This window comes from Limulus polyphemus, unplaced genomic scaffold (assembly GCF_000517525.1).
Source record: "Limulus polyphemus unplaced genomic scaffold, Limulus_polyphemus-2.1.2 Scaffold3267, whole genome shotgun sequence".
Taxonomy (NCBI): Eukaryota; Metazoa; Arthropoda; class Merostomata; order Xiphosura; family Limulidae; genus Limulus; species Limulus polyphemus.
The window spans coordinates 110751-133731 of record NW_013668877.1 but is presented as its reverse complement, the minus strand read 5'-3'; the positions used below and the strand labels follow the sequence as shown (position 1 = coordinate 133731).

At 34.7% G+C, this 22981-nt stretch overlaps 1 protein-coding gene across 3 annotated transcripts in view; it reads left to right on the top strand.

Annotated features, from left to right (window-relative positions):
- The first annotated feature begins 4248 nt into the window (after nt 1-4248).
- LOC106469025 (lys-63-specific deubiquitinase BRCC36-like) overlaps nt 4249-22981 on the top strand; it is a 104855-nt gene continuing 86122 nt past the window's right edge. For 2 of the 3 annotated variants that reach the window (XR_002612781.1, XM_013929478.2), the window contains exons 1-2: nt 4249-4389; nt 17378-17497. Coding sequence is in view for 2 of the 3 variants with exons in the window: in XM_013929478.2 (XP_013784932.1) it covers nt 4285-4389; nt 17378-17497 (225 nt within the window). In the remaining variant the exon portion in view is untranslated. The remainder of the gene's footprint in view (nt 4390-17377; nt 17498-22981) is intronic. The other variant, XM_022397424.1, reaches the window with a different exon arrangement.

Sequence of the window (22981 nt, the reverse complement as noted above, 5' to 3'; positions counted from 1 at the left end):
ACGCAATAGTGTGTGTGTAGATAGTGAGTAATTGATCTGCAGTGAGAAAATATTGTTGAAGTTAACGCGTTTGTTTTTAGCGCGAATGTTGAAATCAAGTGTATCGTGAAGTTGTATTCGGAAAGAATAAACCAGTTTTATTAAGTAAGGATTTGTGTCGCCAAAGTTTCGTCGGAACGAAGTTACGGAAAAATCAACTAACAAACGGAGACGTAACACATTGATTTAGCTACATACTGATGACTAGAGCAACATTCATTTAGCTACACATTTAGAGAACTGGCAACTAGAACAACATTGATTTAGCTATACATTTAGAGAACTGGCAACTAAAACAAAACTTACTTAGCTACACGTTTAGAGAACTGGAAACTAGAACAACATTCATTTAGCTATAAATTTAGAGAACTGGCAACTAAAAGAACACTTACTTAGCTACACGTTTAGGGAACTGGCAACTAAAACAAAACTTACTTAGCTACACGTTTAGAGAATTGGCAACTAGAACATCACATCTAATATTAAAAGGTTATAATTGAAGGAACTTGTTTTTCACACTTCTGAAGATCACGTGAAACCATGTTGAAACATGTAGAGTGACTTTTCATTAACACACATGCTAACATCGAATGTGTTCCAGTTGTAAATTGTTAGTTTGTGTTTGTAGGTTGGAATTCTTCTTCTTAAATGCTCTGAATGAATTTTGAAATAATGCTGATGATAATATTTTCAAATTCCAATGTAATCCCTTTTCGATCTTTTAAAATATTGTTGCGTCAGCGAGATCACGTGACTATTCTCACGCCCTCTGCTTTCTAGAACTATCCTGTACCTTGGCGAATGCTCTAGCATTTACTAGATATAGGGTAGTCTGGTATATAAAAAAGGGTGACAACGTGACAGAATAATGAATGTGTAGGTAGTGAGTAATTGATCTGCAGTCACAGGGTATTGTTGAAGTTAACGTTCGTTGTTATAGCGTTTGTTTTAGCGCGATTGTTGAAGTTGAGTGTATCGGTAAAGTTATATTCGGAAATAATAAACCAGTTTTATTAAGAAAGGGCTTGTGTCGCTTAAGTTTCGTGGGAACGAAGTTACGGAAAGTTAATTAACAAACGGAGATGTAACAATACTGAGTATGAAGCAGTTATGAGCGTTCAGTGTATGAAATGGGTTTATGAGTTGATACAAAGAAACTCACAAAAACGAAGAATTAAAACCCATAGAAAAGAAAAAGTAGCTAAAAGGTGTTTTATATTAGTCTATGAAACGAACTGAAGCTACATTATTGTAAAGTAAAGTAAATATAATGTTGTAATGACGAAAAGCTTAGCTGAATATGCAGAAACGCCTATATGCGGGTTCACAACATGATAAGCATATCGTTCTGAACGAACTGCGCATGCGTATTTTAGACTTAAAAAAAAACATGAAACCCATGGAAATTGTATTTAGTGTAATATTCAATTTTTAGGAAATTACACGCGAGTTAAGAGTTGTTTGTGTGAAATACTTTGCAAATAACAACTAAAGTCGAAATCGATGCCAATCGTCGAGTGATGACAACGACATTGAGCCATCATGTATCATACTTGTTGCATTGAAAAGTTTGGTTAGACAAAAAACAGGTAAGGTGATTCTGAATTGAAAAGCCAATATGCAATTCGGACCCCTTGGACAAAGGCTTTTCTAGGATATGAGATTTGTAGCGTTTAATCAAGAAATTCATGAGAAAAGTTCCGGACAGACAAACGCCAGCATATTATTCATATTGATTCAAGATAATATTGTTACGTCTCTGGTCGTTAGTTAATTTTCCGTATAATTTCTTTCTGAAGAAACTTTAGCGATACAAGTCCTTTCTTGAATAAAACTGGTTTATTCTTTCTAAATACAACTTTGCAATACACTTAATTACCACAGTCACGCTATAACAAACGCTATAATTCACAACGAACGTCTCACGTGCTCAACAATACGTCTCTCTCTCTGTCTGCAGTTCAATTACCCATTACATTGTTGCCGTCAATTCTTACCGGTTTATATATACAAGACTACAGCATATCTAGTAGCCTCTCGAGATTTCAGGAAGGGACGTGAATGTTCTAGAAATTCATGACGTGTTACTAGGGTCACGTGACTTCCGCTGTCGTAACAATATTTTCAACCTTTATATTTTACTCTTCAAACAAAAAACCAAACCTTTATTAATTCTGAAAACTTGAATAAAGTTCCCCAATCCCAGGGAAAATAAGTCTAAAATTCTGAGCTTATACTTTTAACCGAAATGAATTAAATCATATATTATTCTAATACCCAATCATGCATTTATTCCATCAACTACAAACAAAAATGTTAATTACTGCCATAAAAGCTGTGTTTATTAAGTTGATGCCACCTTTCTTTAGATATGATGACTTGAAACGTCACTTTACAACTAGTTGTTTTGTGTTTGATGTTATTATGAAGTAGTTTCGTTTATCTTTGTAAGTGATGTATAGGTAAAATGCATACAGTATTCCCAACCAAACTTCATTCGAGTTGCACTAGGCTTCAGGGAGTTGAACATGTTATATTAAAATGATTTGGAATATGTAAATCAGCAAATTACGTGACAATCATAGTTGATATATAGTTGCGGTATAATTTCATGTCTCAGAATTACACTTTGACATTGTTTGGCTTAATATACGTAGTGTGCTGCCATAGAAAATTTATCACTTTTGGAAGGATATGTAACAGCCCTTTCCGACACAAAATACTCCATGATAAAGATATGTTCAAATTGGTCATGTTACGTCTCCGTTTGTTAATTAACTTTCCGTAACTTTGTTCCAACGAAACTTTAACGACACAAGTCTTTACTTAATAAAACTGGTTTATTCTTTCCGAATATAACTCTGCGATACACTTAATCTCAATACTCGCGCTAAAACAACACTGTAACAACGAACATCAATAATACTTCCGACTGCAGTTCAATTACTCACTATCCTCACACACACATTACATTCCCCTCTTTTATATACCAGCGTACCCTATTTCTAGTAAGAACTTGAACATTCGCCAAAGTACACTGATAGTTCTAGAAACGTTGCGTCACGGTGGTCATGTGACTCGCTGACGCAACAGTCATTTAGAATTCCAAGGTGAGGATATCCCTTGGGCTCAAGGCCATTGTAAGACAAATGAATATAGATCAAGTTAGGATACTAGGACCATACAGAAAGAGATCTGCAACAATTCATACCCTAGCCATAGTAAGTAAAGTGAATCATCTTGTAACAGGTGAGAATCCACCAACACAAAGGTCAATAGTAAAAGCCACCCACAGCAGGCACATTAATGAAGAAGGATTTCCATTTGTAAAAGTGACATTAGTTTTGTGTACATAAGTTGTTTCTATGACATATCCATTCAACTGTCGAGTCCCCAAGTAACATAAGAAGAAAATAAGTATTCATGCTATTTCATGTAAAGGCATGCTGGCCAAGTCAATAAACGCAATGTCTATGGATTTCTATGCATTTGGACTATTGAAATGAATGCTGGGAGCCCGTTATCCTCAGATACTAGATGACTTGTGGAAAGTTATCAGAGAGACGTGCTGTGCTTTGGATATGAAAAACTTACAATGGAGCTTTCTGAAATGAAAACTACAATGAAGGACCATTTTCAAAATGCAAGATCGTCAGATAGAGCACGACTGGATATTACGGCTATAACGTTATGTTATGACTCTAACGAAGTTTAATATAATGTATTGAACCTGTGTATTATCTTTCTTTCTAAAATTCAAAAATGTTATAATTATAAACAAGAGTTTTAACTGCTATTTTCACCATAGCTAGACATAAACAGAGGATATAAATATAAACCAGGCTAGAGTAATCTGAGCTCATACATATTATAGTGAATTGTTTCAAAAGATGTCAACGTCTGTACATCAATTTGTGTTCCCCTGTTGATCAGCGGTAAGTCTTCGATCTTAGAACGCTTAAAACCAGGGTTCGATATCTACAGTGGACAGAGCATAGATAGGCCGTTGTGCAACTTTGCGCTAAAAACCAGTAACGACCCCAACTTGTATCATGAACTAAGAGTTTTAATTTTCAAATCAGAACATGGATTATGAATTGAAATAATTGTATCAGAAATGAAGTTGTTCTCCACACCTTTCTTTCGAGAAAGGAAAAACACATTTTTCTTCAAATTATGTGAAATATTACGGACATTTAATGGTATGCCCGTCTTAACAACAGGTAGCAGTAAAATAGATTACAAATGGCAACATCGTGTGTGAAATTAAGTGCTGATGTATACTTGGTTTGTTTGAATCATGCCCTTTCAACTGAAAGAGAAGAAGTAATGGGTCTTCTGATTGGCGAGGTAGCTCTCTCACTATATATTTACATACATACAGTGTTTTATTGGTTTGTTTTATATAAATGTTTTAATTTTTGCAGTAACAATTTAGTGAATACTATATCATTCAGTCACTGTCTTCACTTCAGCGAGAACTTCGGAGAAGGCTATACCTGGTTTAATGGTTATCACTGGTGTTACTATTTTCTGTTTCTTTATTAATAATAATATTAACTGTTATTTTAAAACTTGGAGTCATGGAAAACAATATTAGGAAATATGTAATGTTTGATAACTATTTTTCTTTTCATACTATTATATTCTAAAAAATAGTTTTTATTCTGCATATTACACCATCTTGATATTCTTTAGTTTAAATTAAGTTTAATCACACTAGGAAAATTTTTAATACTGTTGGTAATGCTAAAAGTACTATTTACTACTACTACTAAAGTTACAACTTGTATATGAACAATAACTTGTTTTATACATTGATAATAAAAATATTTATATGTATATATTTCTGAAGTCACAAATTAATGTAATGCTAACATCATCATTATAAGTTTAAAAAAAATAATTAAGGCCTTATTGAAGTTCTGGTAACAGCCACCACAAACACTGTTGTTCTTGGGCTTCTGTGAAAATGACAGCAGATTAGCAGTTAAAAAATGAGAATAACATAATTTTGTAATTATTTCACAACAGCTCCAGTGAAAAAAAGAACATTCATTATTCCTTGATATTCATCTTTATGTGTTTATCAGAAGCTTATAATTATAAATACTGAGGAGCAAGAAAAATTTGTAAAATTTAACTTAAGGTTTTTGTTAAGCACAGCAGAAAATTCTATTCACAATACACTATTTTGTAGTAGTTAATGCTTTATTGTAATATTACTATGTAATATATTTTATATATTTTTATGTTTATTAAACCAAATTTTATATACAATCAGGAGATTTGAAGTATAACTATAAACATATTAAAAACTAACAGTCAAACTTCTGTTTCAGTGTTTTCATAAAGTTCAGCCATTGTTTTTATTAACCTCTGACATTTTTCTTTTTATCATGAATCTTGATAGTGGTTCATAATAGGGATTGCAAGGAATTGCACAGTACCCTAACAGAATGGTTGGGGAAAAAGCACCTTAAACAGTAAAGGTTCAGTTCAAACAACACTTTAAAACCTTTACTATTGATTGCTAAGGCTATACATATATAAAATGCACCAAAAAATATGTATGTTAGATTTACAAGGAAAAGAAAATCTGTTCAAAATTGCCTGTTTGTAGTCCTCCTCCTCTTCTTCTCTTGCCAGACTACAACAAAAATGGTTTGGTATATTACACCCAAATTTTTGTAGAATAATAAGTAAGATATTGCGAAGGTCATAAGGATATTGAAAAGTCAATTTTTTCTTCTATACCTTGCATAAGCTAAAAAACATCATAATTCTAGTACAAATGATGTTCTCATTATCCCTTGAAGTTCACCTTCTTGCAAATATATAGTGTTCCTTTAAAAAGCTTAAGTACAGGGTAAAACAGAAATTACCAGCCAATAATAGATGAACATTAAATAACTAACATGTAGATACTCAATGTTTTGTAACCTGTACAATCAGTGAAGGAGTAAAAAAAAATAATCAATACACAATATCAAATTTTATTACACACATTCATAGCATAATTACTTTAAAAGACATGAAGGTTTATGTAAAGTGATGTTTTAGACGTATATGTTTTATTTGAAAAGGCTGCTTTTCTGTTGTTGAAATTTTATACAAGCTTAGTGGGAGTTGTCTCTCAGTGTAGGTATGTATTTGCCCATTGCTATGCATTATATATAGAGAATTTAGTTACATAGGAACTATAAATGCCTACTGTATTCTTAAACAAATCTCTTTGGCAAACTCCAGCTGCAGCTTAACATTTTACATCTTGAAACTAATGTGATCAAATAGTCAGTAGCTACAGTAAATCATCATGCACTGTATCAGCTAACTACTAGCTATATTTATTATCATAACAATGTATAAAGTTAGCTACCATATCAAGTAATCCTTTGCCCATAGTTGAGCATAAAAAAAGGCTGCAAACAAGATAATTAAAAAAATGGTCATTTAAACACCTTCAAAGAGGGATCGTAAATATGTAAGGGAACAAGACTGGAGATACTGTAGACATTATACATTCGAACTACAAATCCCTTATGTTTTGTGACTGCCAGGGTTTTTTTCTTTCTTTTGCCCATCTAAGCATTTGTCTGATTTTTTCCTTGTTTGCTCCTAGTTTTTTTATACCCCAGTCAATTGCTCTTAGCAATATCTATCTTGTGACACTCTCCACCTACATCAATGAGCCCTCTATTTTGGTACTGTGTATAAGCACCTCATTTAGATAATGTTATCATTTTACTAAACAAAGTGTCCTTAATGAGTTCCCCCAATATTATGATCATTCAGAGATACTTTCAACATTATCATGTTATCTGGTTGATTTTCATACTAATAATAATAATAGTTTTTAAAACATTTCTTCCACTTGGAAAGCCGATTTACAGTATGAATTCCCGGATTATTATTTTCAGCATAGAGGCAAATTCGGTCTCTCCTATCCCACCTCTGATATTTAACACGTGTGGGGTGGGGGGGGGGTCACTCTCTGTTAAGATAGTCAGTGATCTAATTCATAGTGAGATTGAGACATATGTTCGGAACTGTGGTGGTCCTCTGTGGGGCTTAGAGGCTGCAGTTGGGTGCAGTCTCCAACATTTTGGAGGACATTAGATTTGCTTTTTCCTGTGCCTTCTTTTAGTCTGTTGTATTTTTAGTCTCCTTGTGGGACAGTGGTAAGTTTATGGACTCGTTGCACTGGTGTCAGTGGTCTGATTCCCTAGGTTGGATGTAGCAGATGGCACAGGGTTGCTTTGCTCTAACAAAATGACTTTACCTCACAAAATGCTGTTCCAATCAATGGTAATCAACACAGTCTTTAAATGACCTATGAAAAATGAAAAGGAGGCCACTTTGGGATATACTGCCTTTGATTTGGGGATGAGGGCATATACCAACAGTCAGGATTTCTAGGGTCTATACACTGACAAAAGAGAATTCCATACATAATGCTTTCATCCTTCTTGCTCTTGGACCTTCTTCTTGGGACCATTCCTATCTTATCACCCTTCTAGCTTGCCATGTTCCATGGGTGATGCCTGTGGTAGTAGGTCCTTTGTCTTATTCCAAACAGATTCTCCTGACAGATTTGATGTTGCATTGCAAGATTCTGTTGGATTGCTTCTCATTTTGCAACTCTAATTGGTGTATTGGCCTCTCATTCAATCACCTAATACTGACAATTTGTTCTCCTGTACCTCATCTTTGGGCCTGTAGACAGGATGGGATTACCACTCTCAACCTTCTCTTCACTTTATATGTTACCCTGGGTACAAAATATGATTTGTTCCAACCCACTGTCAGATCCTGTTCATTGCACCAGATTAGTGGCTACATCTGGGTTTTTGCATTTGCAGTCCCTTCTGGTGTGTCCAACTCTTCCACTTTGTTTTAAGCTCTCTCTGTGGAGGCAGCCATGATCATATATGGTGCACCTGGCTATCAAGAAATTCAAGCTTGTAGCGTAGAGGTTATGCTGTCTTTTACACTGTATTGGGGTTTAATTTCTAAGGTTGACATGTATGTGGCTCAGTTTCTGCTTAGTCCAATAATCATTTTTCTCAAAATGCATGTCAGTAATAGTGTATTGAGAGGAGGTTGAACCCTTTTCAATCAGTGGTGTCAACCATAACTTGTTTTTTGCCTTGGCTCTTTGATAGAGGTTTTTCCATCTTCCGCAGTTGCCATTGTTTATGGTAGCCTTATCAACTACCATTCAATTATTGCAACTAAATATTTTTGAGTCCCCAGTACTCTCCAGATTACTCACATTGTTTTGGGTAATTGGTTCCACATGACCATTCCAGTTACCTAATAGGTAGATTCAGGTTGTGTTCTTTCTCTACACATGTTTGTGACCTGATTCTTATATGCCATCTATCCCCTTTACCTGCAGGTTTATTTTTTATGGATATCACTGGTTGGAGTGATTTGCGAGGTTTGTCCACAGACCACTTTCTTGTTCTCTCTACATACTCGGACCTGTTCTTCTTACCCAACACTGTGTCACTGCTCACTCTTTCTCTCTATCAATCTTGGTCATGTTCAGTGAGGGTCATGAAGGTCTTGTTGCCTGCACTTATACCTTTATAGATACTAGACAACACTTATTCTTGGTTTTCTTTGGAGGCAAAGTATCTTCTGTGAGTCACACCTAATCAGATTTCTCTTTTCTATGCCCTTAGCAGCTCAGTCGATTTACCGGCTGGAGGTCACTGTGCTTACTGGTGTGTGAACCTCCCTCAATACCTTTATCTCACATTATTTGCCTGGACCTGGCAGTCTCTTCATCTGGGGGTTTTTGCCTACCCCCTGTAGCTATCTTAACTATTTCTGCTAGATTATCCAGAGGGGTGAGTATTGTTATTTCTACCTTTCAGGGTCCCTTACCTTGTTTTCACAGGATCCCACTCTGTGGTGAGTGTTGCCCAGATAGGTATGTTTTTATCACACCTAGCAACCACTATTTCACTATAATTACTACCAGTTGCAACAGGCTCTGTAGAAATGAGGTGAACCATAAGACCACCAAGGAGCTCACCAGGTGGTATTACCACCCTATGCTGGACCACCACTCATGGACTATCATGAGTAAAGCTAAAGGGGATTCTGCCTGTCCCTGCCAATCATTGGATTGAATAAATCAGGGTTGGTTTGCTTTTAAAAATTTAGGGAACTTGTTTTACCTTTTGCACTGTTTTCAGAACACGGTTCCTCAGAATCCTCCAAAGCACATTATCCCCCACATTCTACTAGTGGAACTAGGGAGTCCTCATCATACCCGGTTTCCTGTCACTTTGGTGGTGGATAGAGGTTTTTCTTCCAGAGTGTTAAAGTGAATTCTTTCACTCTTGGAGAAAATGGTCAATTTGGGGGCCCTCCTACCTGGGTGATTCTGGTGATTTGGAACATATCACTCTATGGCTTCAGGTTGGGATCCAGTCACAAGTATATCTATATATAACATTGTGGTCCCATTACCCTAGCCACCAACATGGGATATAGGGACCAAGACCCCTTAATTCCAACCCCGAGTAGTGGAACCTTAGCTATCTGGTTGGGGCTGGCCTATAGTAATGATCACTCATATACAATTCCATCCTAGATACAGCAAATAAGTTCAAGATGAAGAGCATACCTGTTCTGGATGTAGTGTTGTTCCCCTACTCAGATACCAATCTTATCTTGCTACATCTATGATCTATGCATATGCTTTCTATATGGATAATGCCCTCACTGGCTCATCCACCTTCTCAATGTGGGATTCTAGCTATCAACGACAGCCCTTCCTCCCCACTAAGAGCTGGTGTTACAGACTAGGATTATATCAGTCTTGAAAAAGTAATAAAATTATCTGAATGAGGTGCTTATATACAGTACCAGGATAGAGGGAGTATTGACATAGGTGGAGAGTATCACAAGATAATTATCGTCAGTGGCAATTGAGAGGGGAATGAAAGACTAGAACAAGTGAGAAAAAAATCAGACCAATGCTTAAATGGGCAAAAAAGAAACCTTGGCGGTTGAGTAATAGCTAGAAGTGTCAGTGGAGGTATATATTATTGGAAATACATTTTCATTTTAGGAAAACTTCCATGTATAAAACTTGGAGTCTAGTCTCACCTGGTATGGTCTTGCTATAATTTGATTAATGTATTTGCCAGTTGTTTTGTGTAAAAATTTAACATTTGCATTACGTAAGCAGTTATTAGAAACATAAATTGCACTATGAAAAAAAATGGCTGTAGAATCCAAAGCTTGCCACATCCACCTGTCACATCCTCTCTTTCAGGATTTGTTCATAGTTTTCTCTTATGTTTCATTATATATTACCTATAACCGATAGAAAGTCAAGGTTTTCATCTATCAAATGACATATTGAATAAAATTGTGTTCTGAATGGTTAAATGTCAATTTCAATCAAGAGTACCAACATTCTTCTCGTGAGAAAGTTAACAACTAGCTTGGATGAATTTGTAATGACTCTTGTCACATAGTTAGAAAGCCATAAGAATTTTGAGAGGTAAGGGAATTTGTCTACTTTTTGCATTTTATTAGTTTTTATTGTTTGGCGCATTATTTAATTTAATAAAAAGTAAATGCATTATTGTCATTAGTATATAATAATTAAAGTCGACAATTGACAGCCGAATGTGAAAATATACACATTATTAGAAGTATTAAATTTATAAAGACTTTAAACGAGTACAAAGAGGTCATGTGGTTGGTCCAATTCATCGAGCCTGTGTTGAGAGAGTTAAGAGATATGTTTTTATTTAAAAAATTAAAAACTCCAAAATAATGGAATTTCTATAAATATTATGCTATGGCCCGATTCAAGTTATGTTAAATGCTTGCCTGATGAATAGGGCTAGATACTCAGCCAATAGTTGGCCAATCATGAAGTGGGATTCTGAAAACTATTAGTGGTCTGTTAGCAAAAGGTATATTAATTGCTATGGCAACAGATTTTTAATTTGGCATGACACGTGTGGAACAATTATGGGCTGTTCATTCTAATAAACCACTAATGGCATTTAGAGATTCACATTTTCTTTATCGCTATTAGACCACTAATAGTTTCAAAGAACTCATTACTATAAAGTTATTGGTAATGTAAATTGTATGATTTTTCAATCTCTTCATCAAAAGTTTTTGACATTTTATTGACAAACGAGTCAACTAGATAGTAATAGATTATAAAGAAACAAGAATAGATTACACTGACAAATTACACTGATATCTACAAAATGTAGATGATTCCAAAAAGAAATTCTTTCATTATTTATTTTGATCAGGAAAGGACACTAAGTTTAACTCATTACCATCTAAGCTGTATGAGAACTTATTACAAGGTAATAGCTGTTTCAGGATATGAAAGAGTTGATAAAGAACTCATTGTTATAAAGTTATTGGTAATGTAAATTGTATGATTTTTCAATATCTTCATCAAAAGTTTTTGACATTTTATTGACAAACGTGTCAACTAGATAGTAATAGATTATAAAGAAACAAGAATAGATTACATTGACAGTGATGCAAAGATTTTCATTCATTATGTATTTTGATTAGGAAAAAACATTGCTTTAAAGGGAAACAAAAGAATTGATTACACTGGCAGTGATGCATAGATTTTCTTTCATTATTTATTTTGATTATTAAATACACTACTTTAACCCTTTCACAACAGGAGTCCCTTTAAATGCTTTTGTATGCAAGTCACTGTGTTCATTCTCTGAATGAATACAGATAAACAAGTAATAAATTTTTTCAACTCCTGACAGATGCCACTCCCACCTTCACTATATTTGTTTGAGCTTTATAACTAAATGTAGATGTTACATACCTGTGTGTATACTCACTAGAAATACCTCATTTTAAACAATAATCTAACAATGGTTATTTTGAAATTGGCACCCAGTTATAGTCACAGAGTAAGTGGAACTGACTGTAGTATTGTTGATCAACTATAGCACTTATGGTTGGTTGTTTCTTATCTAACTGTGTTATTGCTAGAGATACAGTTTAAATTGTATTTAGGTCTTTCTATTATATTTGAGTTAATTATATATTAGTTATGTTATGTGAGCCCTGAATAGTATTGCACTACATATATTGTCACAGATAGCTTTCTCATTCTCCTGCTCAATCCACACTTTCTCAATTGGCACAGCATCATTTAGATGTGTGTTTTTACACTTGTGACTACTGTTTACGATTGTACTTCATTGACATTTCAATACCATTTTCAACAGTTTTCTTTTACTGTGTTTGTATGCAATTGTTTAAATTTTTTTTTAATTTGTTTACTATTACCAAATTATATGGTAACTTAGAATGACTTTATGGTTCAATGTATCGACAATGGAAGTTCCTGTTTTGGTAGACAGTGCTTCTGGTACAACTACCCAGGCATCAGGTTCGACTTTATCTGCTGAGGAGGTACAGGTCTTAATTTGCTGAGAGCTAGGTTCGTATGTTCAGCTGGCAATTTCTTCTAATTATAAACCTGACAATGTTTCTGAGGATGAATACAATCAAGGAGAGAAAATTGGATTCACTTTTTTTGGCACCTTCTTATTTTGATCTGTTGCACTCTACAGGATACCTCACCTTCCACACTTTTTTTTTACAGCTGGTTAATTAGGTATGTGGTATATTACACATTTCCTTTTCTTCCTAGCTTGCAGACATCGTCAATCAGGCATTTATGGTATTAATGTTACTAGAATCCTCTATGATTTCTCTTATGTCATCCTATATCCAGACTGGTCCTTCCTCCCTAAGGCTTCTGTTACCTGGAAAGGCCATTTGGCTTTCACACCTATTTCTTTATCTTCCATCTCCCTCCTGTACTCCCGTTCCAGTAAGATTGTCTTCTTTGTCAGATTTGCTCCCTAAGGTGTTATGTAGCATGTAGTGCCTCCTTCTGGGTTCACATTTTCGACCTTTTATTCCCTGGAAGTCTTCTGTTTCTCATGAGCTATCCTCTGTCCTACTTACTGGTTGGGTTCATCAACTTTATAGGCTGGCATATTCAGACTTATACATGGAAATTCACTATCTCCTCAACATTACTTCTCATCAAATTTGTCATATCACCATGTCTTTGGCTGCCTGTTGGAAGAAGTTGCTCAGGCCGGAATGTGAACTACTCTCTATTCCTTTGTTACACGTTATATGTACTATCTGGCTGTATCCTTCTCAGGTGGATATCATCTCCCTCCCATGGTGATTCTACACATGTCCATTTGCCTTTAACTTGGGTATGTCTTTTCACAACATTTAATTTTTTATTTTTTCAGGGACCCTCTTTTACCACTACTAATAGGATCCCATTCTATGGCAAGTGTTGCCTGGTCAGATTTGCTTTCACTTAAACCTGCACAGTATACCGGTAGAGCTATAATGCTCATTGTAGAGATGGGATTTTTTTCAAGTTCACTAGTGGCATGCCTAGTGGTATATACTTGTGTGTCTCAAGGTATCTATATCTTTAACTTAGTGGTGGACTGTCGCTCATGGACTATCATGAGTAAAGCAAAAGGGGATTTCTGCCCATCCTTTGATTGGATGAGTCGGGGATAGTCTCCTTTTCGAAATAGGGTATTGTGAACACCCATTGCACTTTTTTTCAATGTGACATTCCTCTGGACTCCCCACCACATTTACTTTCCCCCCTTTTTTTTTCTCCAAGTGGAGCACAGGAGTCCTTACTGCTTACCAGTTTTCAGTCACTGGGGTAGGGTGGTGGACCAAGGATGCTTCCTCCTGAGTGTGAAGTAGAACTTTACCTTACAATACAATCACACAATTATATACCTAGTGAGAAGGGGGCAGCAAAGCTGGGTTCTCTCCTTCTCATACATAGGTGGACCAAATGTCAGATGAAGCAGGACCAGCCTATGTAGGATCTTCCTTATAATACCAGGTTCAGGTTGACACTGCCCTATTCCCATGGTTGAATGCAGTAGAGGCCCCCTTTTTGTTAATTCAGGTTGCAGGAGATTTTCTTCCCTGCTCATAGGTTGAATTTGGAGGGACTTAGCCTACCTCATAATACCAGTAACAGGATGTTGTGTGTACACTGTTCATACAGTTGAGGAAATGTTCCATATCCTATTTATAATTCTGGGTGCAAGATGTCTTCCTTGCATTTACGGTTTGATGAGTTATGATTTCTACTCTTAATACCATTTACAGGTATTGCCCTGTTCTTACGGTTCTGTTGAGGCAATAACACGACCCTGTAATGTTGGGTTCGGTTTTTTGTACTTCTTGCTCCTATGGGGTTTTTGGGAGTTTGTCTGGTTTTTGCCAATGTTAGCTACCTCTTCATAATTTTGGTTGCTTGACATATGCTTTACTCACAGTTGTGGCTGGTGTATATATATATATATATATATATATATATATATATCTGGGTGATCCTCTGTTAAGAAATGGTAACTGAACTCATATCTATAGCATAAATATTTTTAATCTAATATTTAATAACTTTACTGTCCTATAACTTAGTTCCACTACCTAAAAATAAAGCTTATCAATTTAGTTTTAAGTAAACTGGGCAGGTATCTTAATTAATTGATAAAAAGATTATTTATGAGTATTGATTATGTTGACTAGTGTCATGTGAAGTAACCATTATCTTGAAATCAATTAATGTAAAGAAAAAAAAGAATAATCAAGTAATTGAAATTGGTGTTTCTGACTGTTATTGTTTTCAAATATTCCAACTATGCATGTCTCATATGAGAATACTTAATTAATTGAATATAATTGATTAAGGAGTCAAAATGGGTGAATCAGTTGCCCAGCTTTAGTTTTAAGCCATAGTTGTAACTTTAGACTTAGTATGCCAGCAGTAATAATTAAACCTAGAAGTGTGTGTTCTTAAATAATATAACTAAAAAACTGCCAAAGTTTAGTGATAACAAAATAATACTTATTTTCATTAGAAAAACATTATGACATATGAGTATTTCTAATTTCTCTGTCTGAGAGCTTAAAAATATTACTATAGCACCAGAGAAAACAATTCCAGAACCGTAAAGTTCTGTATAACTTAAATGACTTAAACCTGGAATACTTTTAAGTACAGTAACTTACATAAAAACTTGTACGTAAAATATTTTATTCTGTTACATGTATGTGGTTTTCTTGTAATAAACCATTAATGGTGCTATGCTCACTTATGGCTTCCTTATAATCACAGAAGAGAACTACAAGATCTAACCGTAGTTTAACATATTCACTGCAAAAATTGACTATAGTCAATTGAACCTTTACTACTGTTAAGTGTGGAAATCGACTTTTCTCCATGTCAAACAAAAAGCTAAGATTGGGAGTTTTCCATTGTAGAATTTATGTTGGTTTATTTCTACTTTAAGGTTTTATCTAAATATTAAGGGTAACTGCTTTCCCACAACTGGCTGCAGACAGCAAAAGGCAATAGGAGTTGAGATGGTGTGGGTTCAAGTACTCAACTGAAAACTTTTAACTTATTCCCCTTAATTGCTGGCAAGTTTGACATTGGTGTTGGGATTTTGTCTGATAGATGGAATATCCCCAGTGCATTTGGGTGCTATGGCCACAGATATTGTCCAATGTGACTTAAGGATGACAAACAGGAACTGATAATGGAAGAATAATTCTGAATTTTTGATCTAATTATAATGTTTTTTATTTATATGAAGTTCATTATTGTTTTATGGTACTGATTTTAATTGCCTGAGGACAATTAATGTACTTAATAGTATTAGATTTATTGATATATATATATATATATATTTTCCAATGGTCTCTTTCTCAGTTTCAGCCAACAATTTTAATGCAATTGTATATTTTTTCCACAAAGACAGAAACTGTTGCTGTCGATCTTCACCAAAATAAGTTATTTCCTTGTTGGCCCATTCTTTAGAAACTTTCATTCCTGCCTTCGTTTCCACTCCAAAAGTTCCAATTTTATGGCAAGGTGTACAACCAAGTTTTTATTTCTAATATGCAGCTAGTCATACTTCTGGCAAAAATAATTTTTTTGATCTGCAGTCCAGTAGCTACGCCAGTCTTTGTCAGATAGCTCGTGGACACCGGCTGGACCAGGAACAGAAACTGTCACTGATGCTGTTAATTCCTGTTCTTGGGTCACTTCCTAACATATTCTAGCTTTCTTATTCACAGAAATTTGTAATTCATTTTAATTTTTACATTGGAGTGTTTTCTCAAGATGCAATAAAAATGATATACACTCCTGGTCACAATAAAATCAAAGCAAAGTAGAAGAGAAATGCACATCTGCTCAAATTGGCATCACCACCTTGAGGTCAGACCAAAACAACTTATTCCTGAGACTCTCATGCATATTTTTATCTTGGCTGAGAAGGTGTTGTGCGATTAATAATATTGACTGTGACTTATTTTATTTGAACAAATGTACAGTCCAGACCTGCATACCAGTCAACTCCGCTTGTGGTCACCTGTTTCCCAGTCCCAAGTGGTCTCTTTTGTACTAAGTATTGCGTACATCCAGGCTAGTTCTCACCTGCTGTTGCACAATTGAAACCTGTCAATCAAAGTGAGGCCACTACTGTACATTGACTGCGGCCACATCTTGTAGGCGTTAAAACCAGGTGACCATTGATGTTCCCTATTAATGGCATGCTAATCCTACCTGATGCTTCACACCTCATACTGCACTGATGATCACAAATACATGATCAAGTAAACAGTACGTTTTCACACTCCTGTAAACTTTATCATTTGTAACACTTCAAGTTTGGGTCTCCTTGGTCTTCTTGTTAACAAAAGATTTGTTCAAAGGGGAACATTCATTTACATTACTCTTTCAAGTTTTGTCACCTTCCTCTCCATTATGCAACATGAAAAATGGTGCTAGTATGCTGTACCAGTGCGTACTGTCTCAAAATAGCCCTGTGTATAATTAAGTTGTTGTAAATTAATTATTGAGTATTGTACTGTAGGCTGCTTATGAAGATGGCTGATGACTTCAGTGCATTTGCAGTAGATACCTATATACAAGTGGAATAATCAAATTTAGCCCAATTTAGTTTTATTCCCTCTTTCTTTGGGCCACAGTGTATGTAGGTCATCATTTTTTTTCTTTTACTGGGTATTTGAATAATCCATGTGGTATTATGTAGATACACAGTTCTTTAATATAAAATTTACATGTTTTAAATGAATACTAATCAAACTCTTCCTCTGAATCTTTAACAATTTCAGAATTGATAATAAATGCTAGTCATGTTGAAATTCTCCTTTAAAACCATATTCCTTGCAGCTTATACTTGTACTTGATATTTTAAATATTCAGATAGACCAGAAACGAGTCTCACATATTTCTGCTGTGATCATGTTGCGAAGGTCAGATAAAAGAAAAGACAGAGTGGAAATCTCCCCAGAACAACTCTCTGATGCCTCTACACAGGCAGAAATATCCTTTTTTTGTTTTTAAATGTACACCTGTTTTTCACTGCAATTTATGCTTAAAATTTTTTTTTTTTTTTACACAATAATTAAGAGATTTTATGGTTAGTTGAAGATTCTTAAATTTATTCTTAAGTGCTGTTGACATCCATACAGATCTATAAGTACTAGTAGTTATATCTTTATATTTGCATGTACCTATTCAAGTGTATTTACTACATGTTTTTTAAAGATAACTGATTACAAGTATTTTAATTAAAGATCAAAACTGTATTTAAAAAACTTCATTAGTAAAAATAATTTTGTTCTCTACAGTTTATTTACCCCATTATTCTAGTCTATTGGAGTTTGTGTTTTAAGACAGTTTTGGAAGATTTGATGAAAATTACTATTGTTCTTGAAAACAGAATATCAGTGTTATGTATTCATCAATGAAATTGCATTATCATTTGATAATTAAGAGTTTTGAAATTGTTTATGTAGTAATTCCTATCTCCAGACCTGATTTACTGTTGTTTTTTAAAGATATTTTTGAATTACCTTTCATTTAATATTTTAGACATCTTCAGCTAGAAAAATTCAGGATTAAATTACTTTTTAAATCTTAAACTGTTGTACATGAAAATGTATTATGTGCAACATAGTATGAAACATGCAATGAGCTGAAAATATGACTATTATTTCATAAGTTTCTGCCTACAGATTTTCACAAGACTGAAACTAGAACTAAAACTAATTCTTCATTAAAAAATAATTTTCCTATGATTCCTTATGAAAATTTTAGTAAATACCCTTTGTCATAATGTTTGATAACTAATATATAATTCTGAGAAAACACATTTACTTGTATCCGAGAAAAACAAAGATTACACCATTTATTGTTTGACAAGAAAACTTGTGATGATACTAGATGACCTCTTTGCAGCCGATGAAAATTATTTATAAGTTGGAAGTCAAAGTTTTGTAAGAAATATTAAAATTATGGTATCACCAAAAATGAGTAATTACCAACATTTCAGAATTTTGTTTTTTCTAATTTGATCATCAAACTAAAAAATTAAAAAATAGTTAAAAACTTTATAATTATAGAAACATCATAAGCTTTTAAGCAAGAAGTTGTTGATAGGATGAAATTTTAGAGAAAAGAAATTAAAAGGAATATACATTTAAATTTTACAGTATAGGCTGGAAGAAACTGATGATCTTATCCCGTAACATGTATGACAAGGTCATTGACAATAGCCTTGACTAGCTTAATAATGATACATTTGAATAATCCTAGAAGACAGAACATACAGTGGCCTCAACTGCTGCTCAATGTTCAGATGTTTTTTCAGGATCTATTCCAGTATAGCACCACCAGTCATTACTTGCACTTAGTCTTATTGTACTGGTTTAATATCTATGCAGTGCTATTTTCAACAGCCTGACCTACCTTTTTCTATGACTATTTCAGGCATCACCTCACTATGCTGACTCTCCTTAAGAAATCTACTGTAAAGTGTTTTATACCTTCAACATCTTACTTCCACTGCAAATACCTTACAATTCCAGACTTTAGAGTAATGCTGTCCAACAATTGCAAGCTTTTCATACCTAAGCAACTTTCTCTTATGGGCCCATGTAATATTTTCCTTCCATGGTACAGTAGGTGCTACTGTTAACATCTTCTTCACTTCTAAGCTTTATATCACCATATCGGGTTATTGTCCAGTTAACACAATCTTAAAAGTAAACACTAGTTTGGATATAAGATCAGTGTGTGTATACCTCCCAGTTAACACCAAATGTAAGCCCCCTTCATAAATTGATAGGTTTTTTTCTTTCTCAAAATTGTTTCTTCTTTCACAAACTCAATTCCTCCATATTCTATATCAATTACATACTCCTCCACATCCTTACAAATTATAACAGTACATCACTCTAGCACCTTTAAGACCTGATTGTGCCTCCACGTGTACCTACGAAGTTCCTGCCCACATTCTGCAAGAATGTGTTCCAGCAACCCTCTAGAACAGTGTTTCCCAACTGGTGGTTGGTTTGCAAGAAAAATTTGGTAATGGCGTCTTTTTCCATTTTCTGATGATGACAAAACTTTGTCGAAACGTTGTACATTTGCTGTTATGTTAAACTTATATTAAAGTTTTTTTCATTACCCATTCAAGCCATCTCCAGCCATTATTAGTCTCAAAGTGGGTTCTTCATCATCGAGCTTGTTCCAGAGCCAGATTTAAGATTATATCTCTCTTTTGTTGAGCCCAGCTTTAAAAGACTGTATCCTTCAAAACAAACTCAGAAGTCTCATTACTTTTAGTTAAATGGTTTTGTTTTCAATATTTTATTATGTTTCAAGAATTATATTTCAATTTTACTGGGTGCTAAGTGCAAAATGATGACAATATGAGAGATTCAGATTTTATTGGAAATGTGTTCCACGCTATGTATTACGGAAGCTTTTTATTTTCAATAAATTCAAGAAGTTTAAATGTTATTTTATTTCATAAAATTTATTACTGCTTAAAAGAGGTTTTCTGCAAAAACTATTATTAGTCAAGAGGTTCGTGAAGAGAAAAAGGGTGAGAACTGCTGCTCCAGAAGAACACTGGACACTTCTCAATCTTGTTTGCTTTCCACCTAACTAAGTTAACTGGACTAGGAAGCTGATCAATCGTTGCCTTGAGCATGAGCTCTAAGCTCAGCCTTGATGATTATATCTGCCAGATGTCTCTCCGTTTCAATTGGCAATCACCAGCATTTTCCCAACATGTCCATTGACCTTACTGAGCCTGAGATACTGCTTTTGCTACCTTTCTTTCTTCTTTAGTCATCCTTAATTCCTCTGTTACAATTTTTCTATGTTCTTGTACACTATTTTTTAAAACCACATATGACTTTCCCAACCTAAACATGTTCTATCTATTTGCACTACTCCCACAGTCTTCTTTTTCACTAACCCACTTTCTACATGTGCAACTCCTGTGCCTACAACCCACTTTATACCTGTGTTGGGGTCATGGCAGTATTCCCTGATGGCCTTATCCTTTGATTCTTTGAACATCATGAGAAACCTACCCTTACCAACTTTGTATTCTTCCACTAACGATAGAATTGGAAGAGTCAACTTATAGGTACCTACAGAGTGTGCATTGTAGTTGAAGCTCCAAGGGACCCCAAGCCATTTCCTGAGCTTCACTTTAATTCTTTTTTTCCATAGCCTCAACCAGGCATAGAGTATATCATTGCAGAGGCCACAAAACCCTTGGTGGAAAATCAAACTGAAAATACCACACCCTAAACTTTCCAGGTAGGCCACATTTTTCAGTAATCTCCAATCTTTCAAATAATTGATTCCGAAATATTTTCCCTCTAAACCTATCTGTACTACACACAGACACACTCAGAATCCTTTCATCATTAATGAAGAAATTACATGGAGTGATCTTGCCCTTCTTAATGATGAAGTCTTTACTTTTCTTAGGCTTAAATTTCATGTGATACCATCATATCATCTGATCAGATGTTGTCAAACTTCCCAATCTCTTTCTTATATGAGGATATGATAGTGATATCATCCATTAATGCTCTCTGTGATAGTAGTACTTGATTGACCCCAATTGGTATCCTGTGAAATACATTGGTCTGTTCCTTTGATCACCATCTCCATAGCCAAAACAAAAAGTACTGGTGAAATCACACATCCCATAGGTATACCTACTTTTAATAGACCAAGTGTTAGTGAACTGCCTAGTGGTAAATTTGTGATAATACTGAGCCACAATTTCTTGAAATTTATCAAGTACTCAAAGATGTTCCAAAGCTAATTCAATCATCTTGTGGGGTACTGAGCCATAAGCATTCACTAGATCTTATCATACCACATTTAAATCACCCTTCCTCTATTTAGCTTCTTGGATTGCTGCCCAAATAATGCTGACATGCTCAAGACACCTTGGAAAGTTTGGGATCCTGTCTTCTGCAGTGATGTGTTTATGTAGTCATTTTCAAACAGAAATATGAAGTAAATCTTATCCTTCACATTCTTTTTCTGTTTTGGGAATGTATACACCATTCAGTATAAACCACTCACCAGATGCTCAGCTTTTCTTCCATACCTTATCAGTGAAGTTTGCCAAGATTGCTAGGATGTGTAGGCACTTCTTGTAAATCTTATAGCTAATTGCATTAACACCAGGGGTACTTCTCGCTTTGGGCTTTCTCACAACCCAATCAACCTATTTAAAACTGATGTTATCCATATCAAACTGATATCCTAACCTTGTTGATCACCTTAACCCTGGCATTTACTCAAGCTCAACAGCCCTATTCACATCACTATGTGTTTTTGCCAAATGCTCTGTAACCTCTTTTTTTTACTAATCTTCAATTCCCCACTCTTACCCTGCTCAAAGAATTTGTTAAATATACACAACTGATTCCATTTAAGTATAGTACAAGTGTTAAATTTAGTTATTTTTGGAAGCAATAACCTGTGTAACTGTGAATCATACATTGTTCAGTTGTTGTGAATTGGTGCTTGTTTTATTATTGCATCATTACTCGAAACTTCTAAGTTTTTCTCATTGTTTTAGTTGGATGCTATTGCATCAATATTATGATGGAGTGTGTAGAACATTCTACGCCTCTACAGAAAAAAGACATCCATGACATCAACCAACAGACTTTTATTACAGGCAACTACAACAAAATGTAGTTTCCTGAAGTTCTCAAAAACTTTATTTTAAATAACTTTTTTAAAGAATTCTCAAACAAGACTATTAATATAGTCAACCAATCCCGTAAACTGAAAAGTAACCTCATAAGTAACAAAATCAAATCCATTTATAATCTGAAAAAAGACACTAACATTAAAATTCTAAAAGCTGGTAAAGGCAACACCACTGTCATCATGAACAATTCAGAATACATAGACAAAATGAACGACATTCTTTCCGATAAAAAGAAATTCAAAGCCATTCCAAACAACCCGACAAACACACATGAAAAAAAACTAAACAGAACTTTATTACAAATGAAAAAAAGATAATTTAATTACTGACGATCTTTATTTTTATCTACATACAACTGATTCACGCACACCACAACTCTATGGCAGGCCTAAACCACACAAACAGGACTGCCCCTATGACCTATACTGTCCACTTATGATTCCTTCAACTACAATCTTGACAAATACATAGCCTGAGCTCTTACACCATATGTAACATCTGCAGATTCATTTTTTAAAGATACCTTCAATTTCAAATATACATTGGAACAACTAAATTCGAAAGCCTTAATGGCTAGTTTTGATGTTGTGTCACTCTTCACCAAAGTCCCTGCCAATGAAGCTTACAATATTGCACTCGACCTCAACATTAATGACCCCAACAAGTTAATGCACATCCCCAGCACACTTTTTGCTTCTCTCTTAGAATTTACAAAGACTAAAACCAACTTCATTTTCAACATTGAACATTTCCTTCAAACAGAT